Below are 20,196 nucleotides of genomic sequence, written 5' to 3' on the forward strand. Positions count from 1 at the left end.
CACCACTGTCGCCGGTTTATGGTTTGTTAAACAGTTGTTTGCAGCCAGTGCCATCGTCTAATTTTGACTCTTACTATGGTTGGTATAACGCTCAGCCAACAATGCAATTTAATTTTACAACACCCACCACTACGTCACAATACCAACCGCCAATGTTCTATACACATTTGCTGCAACGCCAAATGCACGCGATGACGCAACGCCACAGCGCAGTTGGGAAACGCCAAGTATCCACAGCTGTTTAAATAATTTCGTGGTTTGAAAAACCAGTGATTCACCGTATACCTTTAAGCTTCCAAAGCTCGTTTTACATTTACAAATATGATAACTAAAACTACATACAAGATTAGAAACCCTATATATAGATTTTTACTAATTGAACATAAATAAATGTTTGATGGTCCACATAGATAAAAACGATTTTGTATTTTAAACGCATTTATTATTGATCTCTACTTTTATATTTCTTTTTGAATTGTGATTGTTTGTGTAAAACATGTGTAGAATGCTCTTCCTAAGATTAGAGACAACAATCCTATTGTAACCGCATGTAGCCGCCAGCCATTAATGTTTGCGGGTGCATTAGGTCTTGAACTGAATTGAACCGGTTGTAGCGAGATCGAAATGAGATTCGCTGCCAAAAAAAAAAAAACATCACAAAAATTATACTAGTTCAATTGGTGCTAAACTATACTCATGTTGTATATGCAAAACGGATAAAGGAATTGACCAGAATTGAGCCGGCTGTAGCGAGATCGAAATGAGATTCGCTCCCATAAAACCATCACTAAAATTATACCAGTTCAATTGGTGCTAAACTATAAACTCATGTCGTATATGCAAAACGTATAAAGGAATTAAGATGACTACTTTTTTGACAGTATGCTAAAAATCTGGAATTAGCTTATTCCTAAGGAAACTAGTTTTTTTATCCCTTAAATCTCAGCCACATTACGTTGTAATTAATTACGATGAGAATATGTATGTTGTACGTATGCAGTATTTGAAGCATTTTGTTTAATGTATTATATATATAATTCCACCATTCTTACTTAAATATTCTTGATTCGAATTTATTAAATGAAAATACATAGTTGGAACTCAATAACCTGGCCCTCCAACGCACAATATCTAAATTCTAAACATATATGTATATTAGGGCCACCCTCAGAACTGGAGAATATCGAAAATAAGGAGTCCCGTATTTTCGATTTTGAAATCAGTTAGTATGAGTGAATTCCAAAACGTCAAAATACAAGGCATCAGTCTCTTTTATTTCTAAACCGCACTAGAAGAAAAAGTCTAACTTGCACAACCTAGTTGAAAAGTAGTATCAAACCATGGTTGCGCACATTTGACATTACAATGTGCTGTGGTTTGGAAGTAGAAGAGACCGATGCTTTGTATTTTGACGTTTTGGAATGCAGCCTATTTAACCGTGTCGACGAGGCTTCGAAGTTTTCCATATATTTTACATGGGGAAAAAACAATTTTTCATAAAACTGCTGCAACATCAATAAGTAAAAATATTTTTTTATCAAATAAAAGATCTTCAAAAAATAAAATTATGAATATTTGTTCAACTTTAAAAACTACTTTTTCATAACCGATAATCTTATATTTTATCTAAATAAATGTGTAGTTTTACGTGTTTGTTGTTTAGAAAACATAGTTAGCAAACTTTTAAAGCTAAATAAATATGGAAAATATATGTAGTCTCCGGCACACTAACACGCTCAGGATAACCCACACTGGGCAGAGAACTCCTTTCCCTTACCGCAGTATTATGCACTGATGTTTCCCCCATTTTCATGAGACTTCCTTGAGGCTCATAGGAATCCGAGGAAAAGGAATGGATTATTGAATTCTTTAGTGTTCGCCCTTTGAAGTTGGAAAGGCGGGAGATGCCACGACCTCTTCGTTTTGTGCACCAGCCTCAAACTATCCGAAACTATTCGGAACGATTTTATAGCAATCCTACTAAAAAATTATTTTCTCCATATAAAATACATATTTAGGGGAACTTCAAAACATCGACGGCACGGTTAAATATTAACCGAATGCAAGAAAAAAATACGAGTCACCTTGTTTTCGATACTCTTTACTTCTGGGGCCGCAGCAATAAAATAACAAAAAGTGGGTTTCCTGCGTATTTTTAGACCGATCTAATGTATATGTATGTTCCTAAGAAAGACTTAACTATTAAAACCCAAGCGATCAAAAACTGATGCATAACTCTTTTGTTGTGTTTTTCTTTGTAAGGTAGGCGAGTTCTTTGAGATGTTCACATTGCCGATTCGCTTCGAAAGTGCTGAGACCGTTTTTCCTTGCATGGTAGTACTACTTATGTTACTGGGTCCACCTAATCGACGATGTACTGGTAATTCTTGGCGCATTAAAATCTCGTCCGACTTTAAACGCATAGATTTAATTTTAACTGGGCTGAGACGAGATTTTGCATTTGCACTACTGGCAGCTTTTAAGTTATATGTTTTCTTTGTGGTATGTAAGACTGTATCTATTAAACAAATAAAAATTTACGTATTAACTTAGGCGTGGTTCGGTCTAAAATATTAAATCATATTTGTTTAGTTTTAACTTACTTAAACCCAGCCTCGACTTAACGCCGCCTGCAGCATTTCCTCCACCGCTTGCTTTATAATTTCGCTCCTTAGGTATTTTTTTATATCGGGGCTCCGGTACTATTTCATGCACCTCTGCTGTGGAAGCGAATTTCACTATCTTTTCGCTGCTGCTTACAGCATTCGAACTAGTGACAATATCATCCATATCCACTTCATTAACACTAGTCATAGAATCGTTATCGTCGTCATCACTTTCGTTAGTTTTTAATGGCACCTTCTTTACTAGTATGACCTTTTGCTTTTGTGGATTCAAACGCACTGGGGACACACTTGAGGCCACAGCCTTAGCTTTAACAATTGCAGAACGATTCTAAAAATAATGTTGCGATTAATGAATACATATTATTTATATTTGTGTTTACTTCTACTTACGATTGTTTTCGGTGCATTTTTAAGTATTGGTTTAATATGTTTTGCAATTACTAACTCATCATCTGAATCTCCTTGTGTTTTCCCACCCAAACGGGAAAATATAGATGAACTGCTGGTTGTCTTATTACTTCCATCGACGCCAGTAATCCGTACTCGTACATTGCGAATAGTACCACTCTGTAAATTGCTACTAGTACTACTGCTGCTAATTTCACCATCATCTGTATCATCGTTGGCCAAATCTATAGTCGAAGCAGAGTTTTTAGCTAGACGTTCAAAAACTTGAGGACGTTGCGTGCTTTCACGATCCGAATACACTAGAAAATCCGAATGATTCTTAAAAATTAATACTTTACAGAAAATAACACTTACATTTTTCGTTTTTCCGAAGTATATCCTTGCTGCGCTTTGTACTGCCAGAGGGAGGAAGTTTTATTTGGTATTTCCCCTCATGTTCGGTTAAAACTCGTCGCGCTTGTTTGGGAAGTAATGCTTCAATGTCTTCGGAAGTCTTGATGCGAACTCGATTGTTAGCGCTGATTGAAGTGCTTGATGTTACGGGTACCGCTATATTTATAAAAAGATATAATATTTACATTACATTTTCACGTTTAAAATTCTTAATGTGGATGGAAAAAAGTTGTTTTTTTTCAAATAATAATGTTGATTCCTTACACTTTAGTTTAACTTTGGTAGTTGTTGAGGGACGCTCATGCGATGAATGAGGATTTGCAGGGACAGCCGCGATTGGTACACACATTTCTGAATTTGTCAGAACCTTTTCCCGAGCAGTTTGATCACTAACATTCTTAGCATGCCTTGTAAAAATTTAAAAGAAAAGCTGGTTATAATTGTTTTACTACTTTTTTTTCGTACACTAACGATACATGTAACCAACGTCCGTTGGAATTATTAGCTTTGCATTTCTTAAAAGACTTACCTTAATATGGCAATTATATCGCCCATTGGGGTTATGCCCATTTCCCGCAGATATTCTTTATTGAGATCCATAAGCATGTCATTTTGTATGCGATTCTCGACAAATATGTGTGCGTAAGTTGCTGCCGCTGGGGATGGTATGCCAGAGGCATTGAAGAACTTCACCCATTGTGCTGATAACAAATACATTTTTTTTAATAAATCGAATCTCTTGGTTTCGAAGTATTTATGTATATAAACAAAGTACTATTCAGTTTTCTTTCTTCCGGTGCCGAGAAATTAGAGTCGCGTAGCGTAAATCAAATATTTGCACTCACCTGCCGCTGCGTTAGACATAACAGAAACTTTTAGAAGCACATTTATTTTAAAGAATCAATTGTATAAATTATTTTCACTTGACACAAAAAACCTCCCACTGGCTAAAAATAATTTTCCGTGTGCTGAACGGCAGCCATTAAATGTCACTTTTTAAACGTCAAAAAGTAAAACAGTAGAGCGCTGCATTGCCATATCTTTTTGATGTAAATTTTATGTGTAAAATTCGGAGTAATTTCCTTCGCTTTGCTTCACAGTTCGAACTTTAAAAAGCATGAAGCATAAAAGGTATGCTTCAATAAAAGCTTTGACAGCTTCTGCGTTCTTCTTTTCCTCTAATATTTTATCTGTGTAAAATAGATAACAATATAGTAATATGCATTAAGGCTCTGCATACAGCTTTCGCGTCGCTTTAGCTGAAGCTCCATAGCAGGTTTTCAGGCGTTGTGGCTTGAGGCGCTTAAGCCTAGAAGATGATTTAGTGCAATTGTATAGAAGCTGCTCCACAACTGAAGTCCGAAAAGTCTGAAAGATGTACTTTCGAACTTTTTTCTTTTCTGGCGTCGTCTGACAGTTATTTATTCGAACATTACAATGTCGTAATCGATAACACTTACCATATTTTAAAGGAATTTTAAACAAAGTTTAGGCAATAAAATGCAGCTAAAACTTCTTTATTGTTTGAACATTATTATGTAAAAGATAAGAAAAGTACTGAATCAATCAAAATGAAATGGTAAAAATAGTATAACTTTTATCGAACTCTAATTGTATAGTTGATATCTCATTTGTCGGGAAACTCATCCCAATAATTCTGGGTATTTGTCAACAAATTAAGTTCTAGAAGTTTACTAAATAGTTTCTATTTTATAAAATAATCATTTGAAATTTTAAAAAGAGAAAATTCAATTGTTTTTAAATATAGCTTGTTGTGGAGTTGCTCGCGTGAAAAGCCTGTAAAGCCTGAACGACTATGAAATCCGCAACGCAAGCCAAAATTATTGTAAACGCACAATTTAGGTAAAATGATGCAACAAAATGCTTTAAAATGTGTTGTCATGTTGAATTAACTCTTCTTTACTTGAATAAAAGTGTAACTTTTCTCAAAACCAGTTACAAAACGTTGCGTTCTTACGTGATCTTGTATTTTTAGTTCCTGGGGTCGCATCAGCAACCATTTTGCTTACACTTCTGGCTGTCATGATAATCAGCTGATTTTGTCATTGTAAATAGAAGTTGCACGAATACGCGTATTTATACATACAAATGCATATTTATTTAGGAAATTCGAGTAAAGTGAATATTTATTGTTAAATTAAAATTTAATATCACCCAAACTCAATTACATAATGCTTTTAACAAAAGTGCTAACGCATTGCACTGCCCATAAAATCAAATGGGTTCTGCCCCGGGCTCCACACGGGCAACAAAATCGTCTATTATCACTCACCAGCCGATTAGCCAACAAGGATTCTCCGACCATTGCAGATAATAAAACACAGAAATATTTAGAAAGTTTACGTGTCGAGTTCTATAACTTACGAGCGAACCCTACAGCACAGTCGCAGTCGCGTCTCAACCGATTAGATGGAGTAGTTTCTGCACTAGAGCAATATCGGTTACTAAAAACAAAAATCGCCAGCAAAGAAGATATTTGTAATGAAAAAGATGAAGAAATGCGTATGTTGTTGCTGGAAGAAAATAAAGTAAGTTTATAAATACCGATATATGAAGCAATCTTATATAATTATTGTCGTAACTTTTAGGTTTATGGAGATTTATTACTACAAACGGAAGAGGAACTCTTCAATCAAATGCTTGTCTTAACCGAGGATCAGCAATTCGATTCTATTATTTTTGAAGTGAACGCTGGAGCTGGAGGACAAGAAGCAATGCTCTTCGCCCGAGAACTTTTTGATATGTACACCAACTATTTTGATTACAATGGTTGGGCCTATGAAATTATTGATAACGAAGGGACAGATATTGGAGGTTTACGTCATGGTAATGTCATCGTTCAAAATCGTGCCGCGTTTAATCAACTGCAATATGAAGCCGGTGTGCACAGAGTACAACGTGTACCAGCAACAGAAAAATCTGGTCGCTTACATACCAGCACAGCTTCAGTGACCGTGATTCCACGACCTGACGACGTTGATGTTAGGATTTCTGAAAAAGATTTAAAAATTGAAACGAAACGTGCAAGCGGTGCTGGAGGTCAGCATGTAAATACTACTGATTCTGCAGTGCGTGTTGTCCACCTGCCTACTGGTCTTGCTGTGGAATGTCAAACAGAGCGATCGCAGCTGAAAAATCGTGAGCGTGCTATTCATCGTCTGCAAGCTAAGTTGGTACAGCGAGAATTGGAGAGTAAAGAACTGAATGAGAAGCGCACACGGAAAGCACAACAAGGCAATTTGAATCGTAATGAAAAAATACGTACTTACAACTTTGTGCAAGATCGCATCACTGATCATCGTATTGCCAATGGCACTGTACATAATTTAGAAGAGTTTTTTGAAGGAACGGAAGATTTGGAAAGACTTATACAGCGAATCGCCATCGAATTCAGGCGTGCAAAATTAACAGAGCTAATTAATAATTTTGAAACCTTAGTAAGAGAAACTGGAAACCATATCGGCGATAAAGTTAACTAAATATAAGTACTAAGTTTTTAATATAAGAAATAATGGTTTATTTATTTTGCTATATTGCTCCAGTCTCCTGCTGAACCCATTTGCATTAGATGTTTGCGTACTTCCTTTTCCATAATAGCTTGTATTTCTCGACAGCCATTCAACGCCTGTTCCATCACAGCTGGTAGATTGTCGAGGTGAAAGCGTTGAGACATTTCCATGAATGCGATTTTGTTTGACGTCGGCAGTGATGCAACTGTCAATGTTGGACCGCCAGAAACCTCCTCGACGTGCGATACATCCGTAAGCGGTATATTAGTTTTGCTCAATGAAGCGGTACATGCAACAACATATTCTTTGAGACATATGCCGGCATCTACTAGTGCTAATGTCGCGGCATTGAGTGCAACTGCATAATTGGCTCCATCAGCTTGTAATACTTCCACGTACACATCGATTTGTGAACGTGGATATAGCTCAGTCTTAATGGCAGCGCGTAGAGCTTGCCTCAAATACAGGGTGATTTCTTGCGATTTTCGGTCGCCACGTGGTCTGTTCTTCCGTTCTGCTGTTGAAAATGTCGCCATACTATATTGGCAATTAATGACCACTTCATTAAGATCAAGCTTATTGCTCTGTGCCTGATGGGGACCATAAACGGCGGCAAGCACTTTTGTATTGCCCTGCTCCAAATACGCACTTCCATCAGGTTGTTCGAATACGCCAAGTTTGCATTTAATGCAACGAAGCTCATGTGCACGCCTACCATCTAGACGTAGTCCCTGCTCGCTAAGAAGCTCAAAGCTAGACATTTTTGAAATGATCTAAATAATGTATTAGGGCCAGCTATCAACAACGGAGTGGGTTTTTTTTTATATAAAATGCACGGGATTTCGATGGCCAAATGTCAACTTCAGTGTTTTGGTCAAAGATAGGTATGGCAGCGATTAATCATTTGATTAAATTAATCGATTATTTTTGTCTAATTTACGATTTAATTGTAGCGCAAACTATGTTCACATATCAATATTATCTCAATCAAAGCTCGTTTTTTAATCACCCCGTTTACACAGGAAAATCTCAGATTATTAGCCATCAAATTTGTTGTGCTTATTATTCTCACATCTCAAGGAAAAGTTATGTTTCTTCTCTGTGCCACCGTGATCACGTTTTTCTGCTATAATAAGCAATATAAACATATTTTAATTTAACATTTTATTAAAAATACCTTTACAAACCTCTTTTACTTGCTAGCGTACATTTTTGTTTACTTTTACATTTGGCATTTCTCCTCTCTTTCGCAAAAACAATCGATAAAACTAGGATGGACACCGAAAAGTTATCGGTTAAATCTGCGATTATTTTATAATTACAGATTAACAAGGGACGAATTTTATATGGCTAATCTCTTGTTATAATTACAGATTAGGGTGTTAAGCTCGAAAATGAGGATAATCTACTTATATGTGAATCTAGTTGTAGTTTCGTGTTTCATGAATCGGCCATTGATCGATTAAATGATAACAATCGTCAAAATATTTTCTAGAAATATGAATTCGGCAGCTATATATGTAAGCAGAAGAACATTTCAATAATGGGCACATCTTCAAGCTGAATGTAAACGCTGCCAAAGCGACGGATTCATTACGTCAGCTTCGGCCAGGTTTTAGCAACAGAAAATGAATTGAACTACGAAAAAATTTGTACAAAACAAGTAATTTTTATAAAAAAAAAACCGACTTAAATATATATATATATATATATATATATATATATTTCATAATCCATGGTATGGGACCACCTCTACACTACCTTTCCGATGCAAAAAGAATTATCGAAATCGGTTGACGTGGTCCAAAGTTATGCGGTAACATACATAAAAAAAAAATATTTCGACAAACTGATAACCTCCTCCTTTTAGGGAAGTCGGTTAATAAAACATTTGTACAAAATAAAACACAATAAATTGTTGAAGCTCTGCCCTTAATGAATTTAAGCAAATATATTCATTTTAAAATTTATGATATTGTTTTCATATACGCAAAATTAAAATTGTCTGAATTCATTTCAGCATCTCGTTGCCTTGACCTGTATTGCTATACTGCTGGATAAGCTCAATGAATAGCTCCACTTTCAGGATAAACTATATAATGGTAACATCATCACATTTATAATTTGCGTTTATCTAACACAAAATTACCTAAGTTTATAGGTTTACCCAAGAGAGGATGGAAGTTCATGTTTCCTCAGCGGCAACATTGGTGACATCAACGGTTTCATCATTTACTAGGAGCTGCAGTAGTTTAGACGGAAATTATTATTAAATTAAGTTATTAGTTGTTTAAGTGTATACGTATGTATGTATGAATGTACTTCCAGTCTTACATACAATAAGTATGCAAGCAAATTGAAGGCCAGAAGGGACAAAAACACTTTAAAATTTAAGCCTAAACTGCAAATAGTTATATATGTATGTATGCATGTATTTTTAAGCAGTTTTGATTTGTTCCTAGGTAGTTTTTCAATTCAGAAAATTAGTTTGGCTTTAAGCCGCTTAAAAAGGATCAGTCCAGCGCCTTCGTCTTGACCTGCGGGGTCACAGCCGCTAAACTTAAACGTAGAATACGTGATATTATTAAGATCACATTCAAGTTAAAAACGGTACATGAAATATTCGTTTTGATTGTATTGAAATGGATTTAATAAATCAATATGAATTGCATAGTACGAGATACATACATACATACCTTAACAAACAGGTTACGTTTCTATATACATAAGTATGTATGTAAGTAAGTATATATATCTTACAAAAAAATTAAAATATACTGAACTTCTTATGAATTTTGGGAGCAGAGCTCTCGCAGAAACGAAGAAAACTGGTAAAATAGGGTTCAATCAAAATTTAAAAATATTCTTTACTTTCCGTCAATCAGCTAACATAAAAAGTATACCGGAATTAAAAAAAACATAAATTTATATCACTTATGTATTATCTTATGCTCACATATATTAATTTTCTTGTAAAAGTTCTCATAAAAAAGTCCAGGAGCCGAATGAAAAAGGTTTTTATATTAGATATGTCTCTATTTCATTTCCGTAATAAGGGTAAAAGGAAACAATAAATAAAATATGTATTTCATTATGAAAAATGTCTTTAGTTGTGTCTATTTTAAAAATTTAATTATTTACAAACCTGTCAAAAGCATGTTTCTATGATTTAATTCAAGAAAATTCGGAATTGTTCAAATTGTAGTAAAATAGGTGAATTCTAACCTAAAAGCGCATACTTCCTGCCAAATGCACCTGGAAATGGTCGCGGCCACGTTCCGCATCCGGCGCCTAAAAGTATACAATGAATTTTAGCTTCCGGCAGGGAAAAAAATTTCTGCGGGCGTCACCTGCTCCACGGTTATGGGCGCCTGGTGGAAAATGGGAATTTTAGCAACCGGACGGCGGTCGTCGAGTACACTGAGAAAAAATTTTATGGAAAAATTAAAATTTTTTGCGGGAACCGCTGCTCTGCCATTATGGGCGCCTGGTGGGAACTGTGAATTTTAGCGACCGGGCCGGCGGTCGTGGAGTACACTGAGAAAAATGTTAATGGAAAATTTAAAAATTTTTGCGGCGGCCAACTGCTATGCGATTATGGGCGGCTAGTGGAAATCGGGAATTTTAACAACCGGACCGGGGGTCGTCGGGTACACTGAGAAGAATTGTAGTGGAAAATTTAAAAACAATTTAGGGAGCCGCCTGCTTCCCGTTTATTATTAAAAAAAGTTTTTGATATTTTTTGCTTAACCATGACTCCATTTTCGGCATGTTATGGTTATTTATTAATTTGGCGAATGCAGTTATATTTTTCTAATAAACCTTAGGTGATTAAAATATATTACATTTTTGATATATGGATTTTTATCAGGACAAATATGTATTATGGCGTTTTTTGATACCTCATATACTTACCAATTTTTTCATAAAAATAAATACCACCAACAAATATTTTATACGCAAACATTTATTTATGTTTTATTTTATTTGTCATTAAATAAATTTAAAAATATTAAATTTATAGTTTTACTTAGGCTGCGTTTCACCAGATTCATTTAAGTGAAAATTACTTAAATTTTCGAATTTTTGGTTTCACCAATCAATTTAATTTGTTTTTAATTTTGACCCAATTTTGACCTATACTCTTCACTTAAATAAAAATTAAATCAGAATAACCGCACTCAGAGATGTTACACGTTTAAACAGCTGATCAATATACACACACCACAATTTTGTGTATCTGCTGCTTGTGTGTATACCAGCCCTGCTTTTACAACACAGCGTGCCAACGCTGTCAAAAGCTCTTAGTACAAATGAAAGCTTTCGCTGGATAAGTCAGTTCTACAGCCACTTTTTACTCACTTAAAAAAGGGCTTATTGAAACTGATAATAATTTAAATGAGAATTAAATAAAAAATTAAATTAAAGTTAATTTCAGCTTAAATGAGTTTGGAGAAACGCAGCCTTAAAATAAAAACTGTTAAAATATGAGTAAACTTAGCTGTCATATGTGCGTAGATATATACATATACATGTATAACAGAGAATCACTGAATAGAGTGTGGTTGCACAGTATAATGTCCGTAGTATAGCAAAGTAGAACGAATTAAACTCCCGGCAAGTTTACACGCATATAAGCTGCGGTTAGTCGCGTTGGCGTTGGCGTTGATTAACAGCTTACTATGAATACACACAATTAAGCTGAAATTAGTCAAGAACGTAAACCTACCGGTACGTAAACCCGAGTCAGCTGACACGACAATAAAATACACACGGTTGCCATGACAGCCAGCATGAACTTTGCAAATGCAATTCCAACTGCAAACCCCAGTCCATTTCCACATCCTGAACAGCCCTATCGTGTCTGTATATTTAGTCCTGAAGATGACCTCAGATTGGAGGTCGAAATATCGACAGTTAAAATATCAATAGAACGAAAATTTGCGTTTTATTCAATTGCTGGGCCTCGAGCTTGTTAAAAATGATTCATAATTTAAAGTTTAAAGGCCAACAACAAAAACATAATATGTTTTCCTTGAGATGTGAGAATAACAAGCACAACAAATTTGACAGGTAATAATCTGAGATTTGCCTGTGTTGACAAGCTGATTAAAAAACGAGCTTTAATTAAGATTGTATTTATATGTAAACATACTTTAAATACTAACACTTTAGACTATTTATTGTTTCTTCTCAGAAGAAAAAAAAAATAGGTTTTTATATTTAATCCCTACTTTTTTCCGCTAATGGACCAGAATAACTTAAATCTAAAGAAAAATAGATAAGCTGGCAACACTGTTAACACTGAGTTGCACTCCGAAGAAAATGAAAAATTTTAAGATTTTCGTAAAACGACAAAGGCTACATTTATAAAAATTTATGTAATATTAAAAAATTTACGCTTTCGAAGGGTCACATTTACACGCATATACAAACATGCGTCGATACATATTTAGCAGTTCTCATAGCAAGTGCAAGTAATTCCAAAAATCGCAAAATTGGTATCCCTATGCAGTTGTCAAAAGTGAAATCACGATAAAAATGCAATGGGCGTTTAACAGTGAATAAAACAATTTTTTTTAAGAGTTGTATTTGTTGAAAAAGATTGAAATTAAGAACGTTTACAAACCAACGTAAGCACAAGTGGAGTAAGTTAAAGTTACAAGTAAAGCGCGAAGAATTGCTCATTATTTGTTCCGTAAACGCGGACGGACATTCTCTACGCATTATTATCGCTTTTTTGTCTATATACACTACCAACCGCCCACCACCCAATTCCTACAATCTTTTTCATACTGCTGAGGCCACTAAAAAATTATAATTCACAATGCCAAATTTTGTGGTATTTCATAGTGCTTTCGGGCAACTGCATCAATTAAACTTAATTAAATGTAATTGTAGTGCTATGGTGGCGGAGGTAAGGAGTATATTGGGGCGTTGAATGAAGCGTTGCACTTATTATATGTATTACTTATCCATATTATTTATGTATAAAGTATTGTAGTGATGCAAGCTAAAGAAAGGCAAGCATAATTTCTTTCATCGACTACTTTGATTCTAGATATGGATAAGTAAAAATACATTTCTGGATAAATATTTTCCAAATTTAGATAACATCAATTTTAATAAGTTAATAAAATTTAATTTGTCTAGGATAAAGCGCATAATCACCACAAATAAACGGCGTAAGTCTACAAATAGCATTGCAATGCCACCATTGAAGACCTACTCACCGCACAACGAATTCAATGCAAACTGTCATAATGGTAATAGTACCACTAACGCTGGGGATGGTGAAAGTAACACATCAACAGCTGCCTCAGCGGCAGCATCAACCATAACTGACGCATGCGGCGCTATGAGCAATGCGGGTGCACAACGCAATACTCTACCTTGTTATAGCAACGCACAATTTCCATTCAAAGTGTTGGCTAATTTAAATCAACTGCGGGCAGAATCTCGTTTTTGCGATGTGGAAATAGTTGCTGGTGGCATTACATTCAATGCTCATCGTGCAGTCTTAAGTGCAGCCAGCGCCTACTTTGAGGCAATGTTCCGGCCAGAGCTTGGTTTAAATGAAGTAAATCAGAAATCTGTAGTATTGCACACTATAGATGGTGAAATTTTGAGCATTCTGCTGGATTTTATATACACAGGGCGCTGTGAAATTACACAGGTTTGTAATAAACTCTTCCGTATATGCATATACGTATGTATGTACAAGTAAATTTGCATTATTAATTTAAACTTTATAAGCGCCATTTTTTTTTAATTCAAAGCTCAACGGATTTAAACTTTTTTCCTTAAAAATCTTTTATGGAGGAGAGATTTTATGTATATATATACTTGCAGTGACTCAAACAAGTGACCATGTGTTGATTTTTTAAATATCTATTTCTAATGTTTTTCGAGGTAAATTTTGTTTTGTTATTTTTCTATAAATATACCGTCCATGCTTTAACCAAAACCATACACACTGTTCCTGAATTAGTTAAAAGTTCACTAAAACGTACGACGACGTTCCCACGACAGTCGGGTCTACGTAACCGGAACGACCCAGATTTATATCTGGCCAAGGACTGTCACTCCAGCAACACTCCCCAAAAAGTCTTTGGGGAATTTGTATGCTGCTACAACAACAACAACAAAAATTGAAAATGCAACTTGGTTCGTTATCACCTACGTAACCAAAATCCAATTTCACCAAAATCGTATCAGCCTTTTTTTGCGAAATATTGACGTTCAAGAATTGCAATATTATAAAAATTTCACAACAAATTTATGTTCTCATATTTTTTTTTAATTCGTTGGGTATAATTAAGATAACAGTTATAAGTAACTATCTGAACAGCCCTTGGCTCTTTAACACATAATTCTTTTGCAGAGAAATCGTTAATAATGTATTTCTTGTTTTAATTTATTTTTAATAAATATTGTTAGCGTTTCAATACGTTCTGATTAAATAAGTAATTGTGTAATACAATCCGGGACTGAAATTGTGTGTAGGCAAGTTGAGTTTTATTTACAAATATACAATACACCATGTCGTATTACCTAAGTCATGAAGAAAACATAAAAAAAGTATCTGCACCATGTGGAAGAAAAATTCTGTTGGGAAAAAAGAAAGTCGAATTTGTTCAATTGACTGAAAAATGCTTTGATCTCAGGGGCGCACCCAGGAATATATTTTGGGAGGGGTTTATACTTCTATAGATATATCACCAGAAAATACTGAAAATTCGCTTCAGATAATATGCTCTAAATACATTTATGCAAGTTTTATGTACAGTATGTAATAAATAAATACAATTTTAAAGTTTCATAAATTGCACTTTTTTATATAAAACAAAGAACTCAAACATTTTTAACCGACTTCAAAAAAGCGGGAGGTCATCAATTCGTAGGATTCTTTTTATTTTATGTATGCTATCGCATAACTTTGGACCACGTGAACTGATTTTTATAATTCTTTGTTTGATCGGAAAAATGGCACCTCGCGGGTCGTCCCGTAATTTGGTTTATATCCGATCATTGGATCATGGAAAAATTAACGGTACTCTTAAATTTGTATATGAGAATTAAAGTCGGATGTGTTTTTTGCTTAAAAATTACTTGTTTAATAAAAAGTTCTTTAAACACAAGATGCGCTCAACTTTCAAAAGTAATAAAAAATGTTAAATAAAATAATGTAAAAAAAATATTTTTTTTAAGAAGCTTTTATTTAACATGTATGTACAATCATAAGAATAAAGTAAAATAGTGTAACAAAAGATTTTTTACTGAGAAATTTTGTTAAAACTGCACCAAAATGAATAAAATATAATAAGTTAAGTTTTCATTAGACGAAAGCTTTACTTGTTTTATTCATTTTATTGCAGGTTTAACAAATTCGAATTATGTGGTAACGAGCCAAGGGCTGTTCAGATAGTTACTTATAACTGTTATCTTAATTATATCCCATGGATTAAAAAAAATACGAGAGCAAAAGTTTGTTCTGAAATTTTTATATTTTTGCAATTCTTGAATGTCAATATTACGCAAAAATAAGCTGATACGATTTTAGTGAAAATGGATTTCGGTTACGTAGGTGATAACGAACAAAGTTGTATTTTCAATTTTCGTCGTACGTTTTAGTGAACTTTTAACTAATTCAGGAACAGTGTGCATATATGTATGTAACTTCAAATTTTATACAAAATTCAACCAATTTTAATGAAAATTTCAATTTTTTAATCTGGATTTCAAAATGATATTGTTTGCAACTTATGTTTATTTTAGAGATGTCCGATTAATCGTGGAATAAATTTTAACTAGTAATAATCCTGATTAATCAAAAAGTCGGGAGCGAATCAGAAAGTTACTTAACATAATTATTCATCAAAGCGCAAAAGTTAGCCATTGCTAAGTGATGGGTTTTACTGTATTTTAACATCTTAAAATTGTTTAGCAATATTTTTAGTATTCCCAAAATTAGTGAAAAAATTTTACATCAAATAAGAATGTTATAGCAAGAAGCGCGATTTAGCTGGTTTCTAGCGGGTTAACACCAAAATATTTTTCTCGATAAAGTGTTAAAATTAACACTAAATTTTTTTCTTTCATAAATACATATCTATGTATTTTTAAATTTATTTTTGTTTGTATAACTCTATATAAATTAATTAAGAAACTCTTATTTTACTTTGTAGTCAAATGTACAGGAGCTGCTAGCTGCAGCAGACATGCTACAGCTACCGGAAGTTGTGGATGGCTGTTGCGATTTTCTTTGCCGTGAACTGCACTCCACTAACGCATTGGGCATTTTACGCTTCGCAGAAGCTCATAATTGTGAAACATTAAAGAAGAGCGCTTTGAACTATGTCCACTCTAATTTTCCGGCGGTAAGTTTTTGTTTGTATATGTTAATGTGTACTTCTAAGCAGGGATGGGCGTTTTTGATTGAATTATTATTCAAACAAAAAATAAAATTTTATTCATAACAAAACACTTCTTTCAACAATACGAACTTTTCTAAAAACAATTAATTTTTAAGAGAAAAACAAAACCCGCTTGAATCCCGTATAAAAATTTAAGAGTACCGTTAATCTCTTCATGATTCACAAATCGGATCTTAACCAAATTAGTATGGGAACAACTGTGAGGTATCACCTTTATTTTAAAAAAATAATTATAGAAATCGGTTTACGTGGTCCAAAGTTATGCGCGTAACATAAAAAATAATATACCAACGAATTGATAGCCTCCTCCTTTTTTTGAAGGCGGTTAAAAATAATTGGATGGATTCAAAAATCATTTAAATTGCAACACAAATTATGGTACGAGTAATTACTTTCTTAATTATTTCCGGTTACTTTTGTTAAAGACAAATACTGGGCTCGAATCGTCACATACGATATAGTATTTGCTGATCATGTAAAAACACCTTTTTCGGATTATGAGAAAATGCAAATAATCATTATAATTAACAATGGCAACTAATTATAATATTATTAGGTTAAAATTAAATTTAAAAGGCTGCAAACAGAAGAAAAAAATTTCTTTCCGCTATTTTGCGTAATCCAATTGTTTCCGGCCGGGTTCGAACCGGCGACCTTGTGCGTGTGAAGCACACGTGATAACCACTACACTACGGAAACCGGTGAGTGCCGGCGGACATTTAATGCATTTCAACTTTGATTTTTTTAAGGATGGACATATTGGGTGTTTTTTCATTTTTATAAGATTTTTTTTTTAATAATTTCCCTTTAGGAGTTGGAGGTGGTCGAAGCTATTGTTGGAAATTCGCACCACAGAAAGCTGATACGAATAAATTTAAATTTCGATTTGGAGTGCATAATTTTAATACAGAGATTTGTTCATTCTATTAATAAATTTTCCAAAATTTGTAGATCTACATTTCATAATTTTGATTTGAAAAGCACTACATCGTTATCCCTTTCTTCACAGATAACCCTTGAAGACGAATTCTTAGACACACCACAAACCCTGCTGGCTCAGTTGCTCACTTCTGAGCAGCTGCGTGTCGATTCGGAGTCCCAAGTTTTCCAAGCAGCTTTGCGATGGATAAAGCATGATGTTACCCAACGTCGCTGTTATGTCTTCGATACATTGTCGCATGTCCGGCTAGCTCTCGTTCCCGTCAAAGTAATCGATCAGGCTTTGAAAGACTGTCGGGATATGTCAGTTAAAATTGCCTTGCGTTCCATTTGTCGCGACATCGCATCGAAGCGAGGTCAATTGGTGCCACTGCGCGTTTGTCCACGCCAACAAGCCAAAAAGAATATTTATATTATTGGTGGCTCCAGACGTGAGTCTCAGCGTGATTGGACACCATCCGATTGCATTTTCGAAACAGTTGCGAAATTCGATATCTTTAGACGTGAGTGGTCAGAAACGGCACCCATGGAAATCGGTCGCATTTTACCTGGCGTGGCGGCGTTAAATGGCAAAATATACGTAATTGGCGGTGAGCGGGGCTCACAAATCCTTGCTAATGGTGAGGTATATGATCCGCAAACCGATGCCTGGACACCCATTGCACCAATGATTGTGCCTCGTTGTGAATTTGGCTTGTGCACAATCGGTGGAACACTGCTGGCGGTGGGCGGCTGGTTAGGCGATGATATAGGCGGTTCCATTGAATGTTACGATCCAGAAAAGGATGCCTGGAACAAGTTGGGCGATTTACCAGAACCGCGTTTTAGCATGGGCGTAGTCAGTTTCGAAGGGCTTATTTACATTGTAGGTGGGTGCACAACTTCCAGTCGCCATTTGCCAGATTTAATAAGGTAAGTAAGGTAATCTTGCATTCCGACATTAAGATGTGGAAGGTACATTCAAATTTCACTGGCTCAATCATAATATACTTCTCTTTAACAGTTTTAATCCAATAACTCAAGATTGGCAACCGATGGCGCGAATGCGCACGGCACGCTGTCAAATGGGCGTCGCTATTCTCAATCGTTATCTTTACGTTGTGGGTGGTAACAGTAGCTCCCAAGATGTGTTGAGTACCGTTGAGCGTTATAGCTTCGATGAAAACAAATGGGAAAGTGTCTGCTCGATGTCGGTGCCACGAGCTATTCCCGCTGTAGCAGCCGCAGATGGCCTCCTCTATGTGGCTGGTGGGGATCAAGTGAGTTAATCATTGTTTTTTTTATTCGAAATGAACACAAGTTTTCCAACATTTGTTTAATTTTCCCCAATGCAGCCATGCGAAGATAATTTTTATCGCGCTCATATTACAATCAACGCCGTGGAAGCGTACGATCCGTTGACTGATACTTGGAAGAATTGTCCCGATTTACCCGTAGGGCGCTCGGAGGCTGGCGCTGTTGTTGTTTAACGTCGGTCCATGCATATCTCCGTGACAATTGTGGGCAATAACAACTGGATTTGTATTGTTGTACTTCAAAATTATGAAACTGTCTTCAAAACGTTTACTATCTGTATCTGTAAAATTAAGCTTACACCTTTTTCGAACTTTTTCGCCCCCATCAAATATGCTCATAAATTTTTTTCATAAACACTGTACTAAATTGGGTATTTGCATTTTATAAAAACCCTACTCCTGTTTATTATTTTTTTTTTTTTGTAGAAAAACTGCACAAAACATGTCAATGAACTCAAATTAACCTCGCGCTTTTAAACATATACATACGTCTACAATGTCATTTGATATTTCAGTTCAAACTTTTTTTAAACCAAAGGCCTGATTTTATAAAAACTTATTTCTGATAGTGAAACCTTTAGTTTTAAGACCGTTAAAAAGTTCACTTGAGTGTGCGATTACGCAAATCTCGAAAAAAATATTTTTTATTAGAGTTGGCATTAAAGGCTTCCATTTATAATAATTTAAATGAATATGTCAAAACATGCATATGTCAAAACATGCAACTCGAAATGAAAAACTAATAAATCGATAAAAATATCAGTAAAATTTTCCTTAAACCGCATGACGTACATGTTAATTCTATAGTATATACTGATAGCTGATGTTATTAAAAGATGTGACGTGTCTAATATATTGTAGTTAAGAAACACAAAAATCTAAAGAATTTGCAAGCATAATCTATCTATGTACATACACTGGCAATCAAACCCGAGTGCATTTACATTTTATTACTTACAGTAACATAGCTTTTTAATAATAAGCGGATTGCGTTGAAATTTTCAGCAATTGGTTCTTATTATCCAAAGAATAAAGCCTAGTATATAGAAAAGCTAAGCGTAAACAAGAAAAAATCGATTCGCAGCAAAAGCCTAAGGCAACTGTATTCACTCAGTTTTGAACTTTTCTGTTTCGGGACTTTTTAAGGTTGATACCAACAGGATTGTGGAGACTCCCCTGTTTGTAATCGCAATTATCATAAGTCCGAGAAGGCTCTTGACCACAGCGCAAAATTTTTCGATGGCGTTGAGATCTGGACTTTGTGCGAGTAACATGGAAGTACGTTGGATGCGAGTAAAATTATAATGGGATAATATTTCAATCGAAATCCTAGAAAACTCAGTAGAGAGCATTCTCGGACTTATGAAAATTATGATTACAAACAGAGGAGTTGCACAATCCTGTGGGTATCAACCTTCAAAAATCACAAAACAGAAAAGTTCAAATATGGGTGAATAGAGTTGCCTTATGTTTTTGTTGTGAATCGCTTATATCTTATTTAAGCTTAGCTTTTCTGTATACTAGGCTTTATTCCTTGGATATCAAGGGCCAATTGCTGAAAATTTCA

The 20,196-nt window shown here is 34.9% G+C and overlaps 4 protein-coding genes and 1 non-coding gene across 9 annotated transcripts; 2 read left to right on the forward strand and 3 right to left on the reverse strand.

Moving 5' to 3' along the window:
• Positions 1-425: 425 nt before the first annotated feature.
• LOC118735885 (uncharacterized protein C19orf47 homolog) lies at positions 426-4,432 on the reverse strand. Of its 2 annotated transcripts, none has more exons than XM_036465903.1 (7): positions 4,274-4,432; positions 3,958-4,129; positions 3,693-3,835; positions 3,390-3,584; positions 3,018-3,259; positions 2,604-2,955; positions 426-2,518 (listed from the first exon to the last, which is right to left on the reverse strand). In XM_036465903.1, exons 1-7 carry the CDS (start codon positions 4,290-4,292, stop codon positions 2,196-2,198), a joined length of 1,446 nt encoding a protein of 481 aa, XP_036321796.1. In that variant the 5' UTR covers positions 4,293-4,432; the 3' UTR covers positions 426-2,195. The 2 variants fall into 2 exon arrangements, with proteins under 2 accessions (XP_036321796.1, XP_036321794.1); XM_036465901.1 differs by having other exon boundaries at positions 476-2,518; positions 3,018-3,334; positions 4,274-4,428.
• A 1,038-nt stretch (positions 4,433-5,470) lies between these two features.
• Positions 5,471-6,958, forward strand: LOC118735887 (peptide chain release factor 1). Of its 2 annotated transcripts, XM_036465908.1 has the most exons (3): positions 5,471-5,562; positions 5,760-5,977; positions 6,038-6,958. In XM_036465908.1, the coding sequence occupies exons 1-3, from the start codon at positions 5,538-5,540 to the stop codon at positions 6,926-6,928; spliced, it is 1,134 nt and encodes a 377-aa protein (XP_036321801.1). In that variant the 5' UTR covers positions 5,471-5,537; the 3' UTR covers positions 6,929-6,958. The 2 variants fall into 2 exon arrangements, with proteins under 2 accessions (XP_036321801.1, XP_036321800.1); XM_036465907.1 differs by having other exon boundaries at positions 5,562-5,977.
• On the reverse strand, positions 6,939-7,856 carry LOC118735893 (exosome complex component RRP41). The gene has a single exon (XM_036465913.1). The coding sequence runs from the start codon at positions 7,717-7,719 to the stop codon at positions 6,970-6,972; it is 750 nt and encodes a 249-aa protein (XP_036321806.1). The 5' UTR covers positions 7,720-7,856; the 3' UTR covers positions 6,939-6,969.
• Positions 7,857-12,152: 4,296 nt separating this feature from the next.
• Positions 12,153-19,246, forward strand: LOC118735896 (actin-binding protein IPP). Of its 3 annotated transcripts, none has more exons than XM_036465918.1 (6): positions 12,153-12,591; positions 13,112-13,634; positions 16,147-16,338; positions 17,405-18,246; positions 18,338-18,593; positions 18,669-19,246. In XM_036465918.1, the coding sequence occupies exons 2-6, from the start codon at positions 13,167-13,169 to the stop codon at positions 18,801-18,803; spliced, it is 1,893 nt and encodes a 630-aa protein (XP_036321811.1). In that variant the 5' UTR covers positions 12,153-12,591; positions 13,112-13,166; the 3' UTR covers positions 18,804-19,246. The 3 variants fall into 3 exon arrangements, with proteins under 3 accessions (XP_036321811.1, XP_036321810.1, XP_036321812.1); XM_036465917.1 differs by having other exon boundaries at positions 12,154-12,606; XM_036465919.1 differs by lacking the exon at positions 12,153-12,591 and adding an exon at positions 12,637-12,875.
• On the reverse strand, positions 17,022-17,094 carry Trnav-cac. Its single transcript has one exon. It is a non-coding gene; the product is annotated as a tRNA-Val (tRNA).
• Positions 19,247-20,196: the final 950 nt, after the last annotated feature.

The sequence above is a fragment of the Rhagoletis pomonella genome, unplaced genomic scaffold (assembly GCF_013731165.1).
Source record: "Rhagoletis pomonella isolate Grant_MI unplaced genomic scaffold, Rhpom_1.0 Rhpom_scaffold_00003, whole genome shotgun sequence".
Taxonomy (NCBI): Eukaryota; Metazoa; Arthropoda; class Insecta; order Diptera; family Tephritidae; genus Rhagoletis; species Rhagoletis pomonella.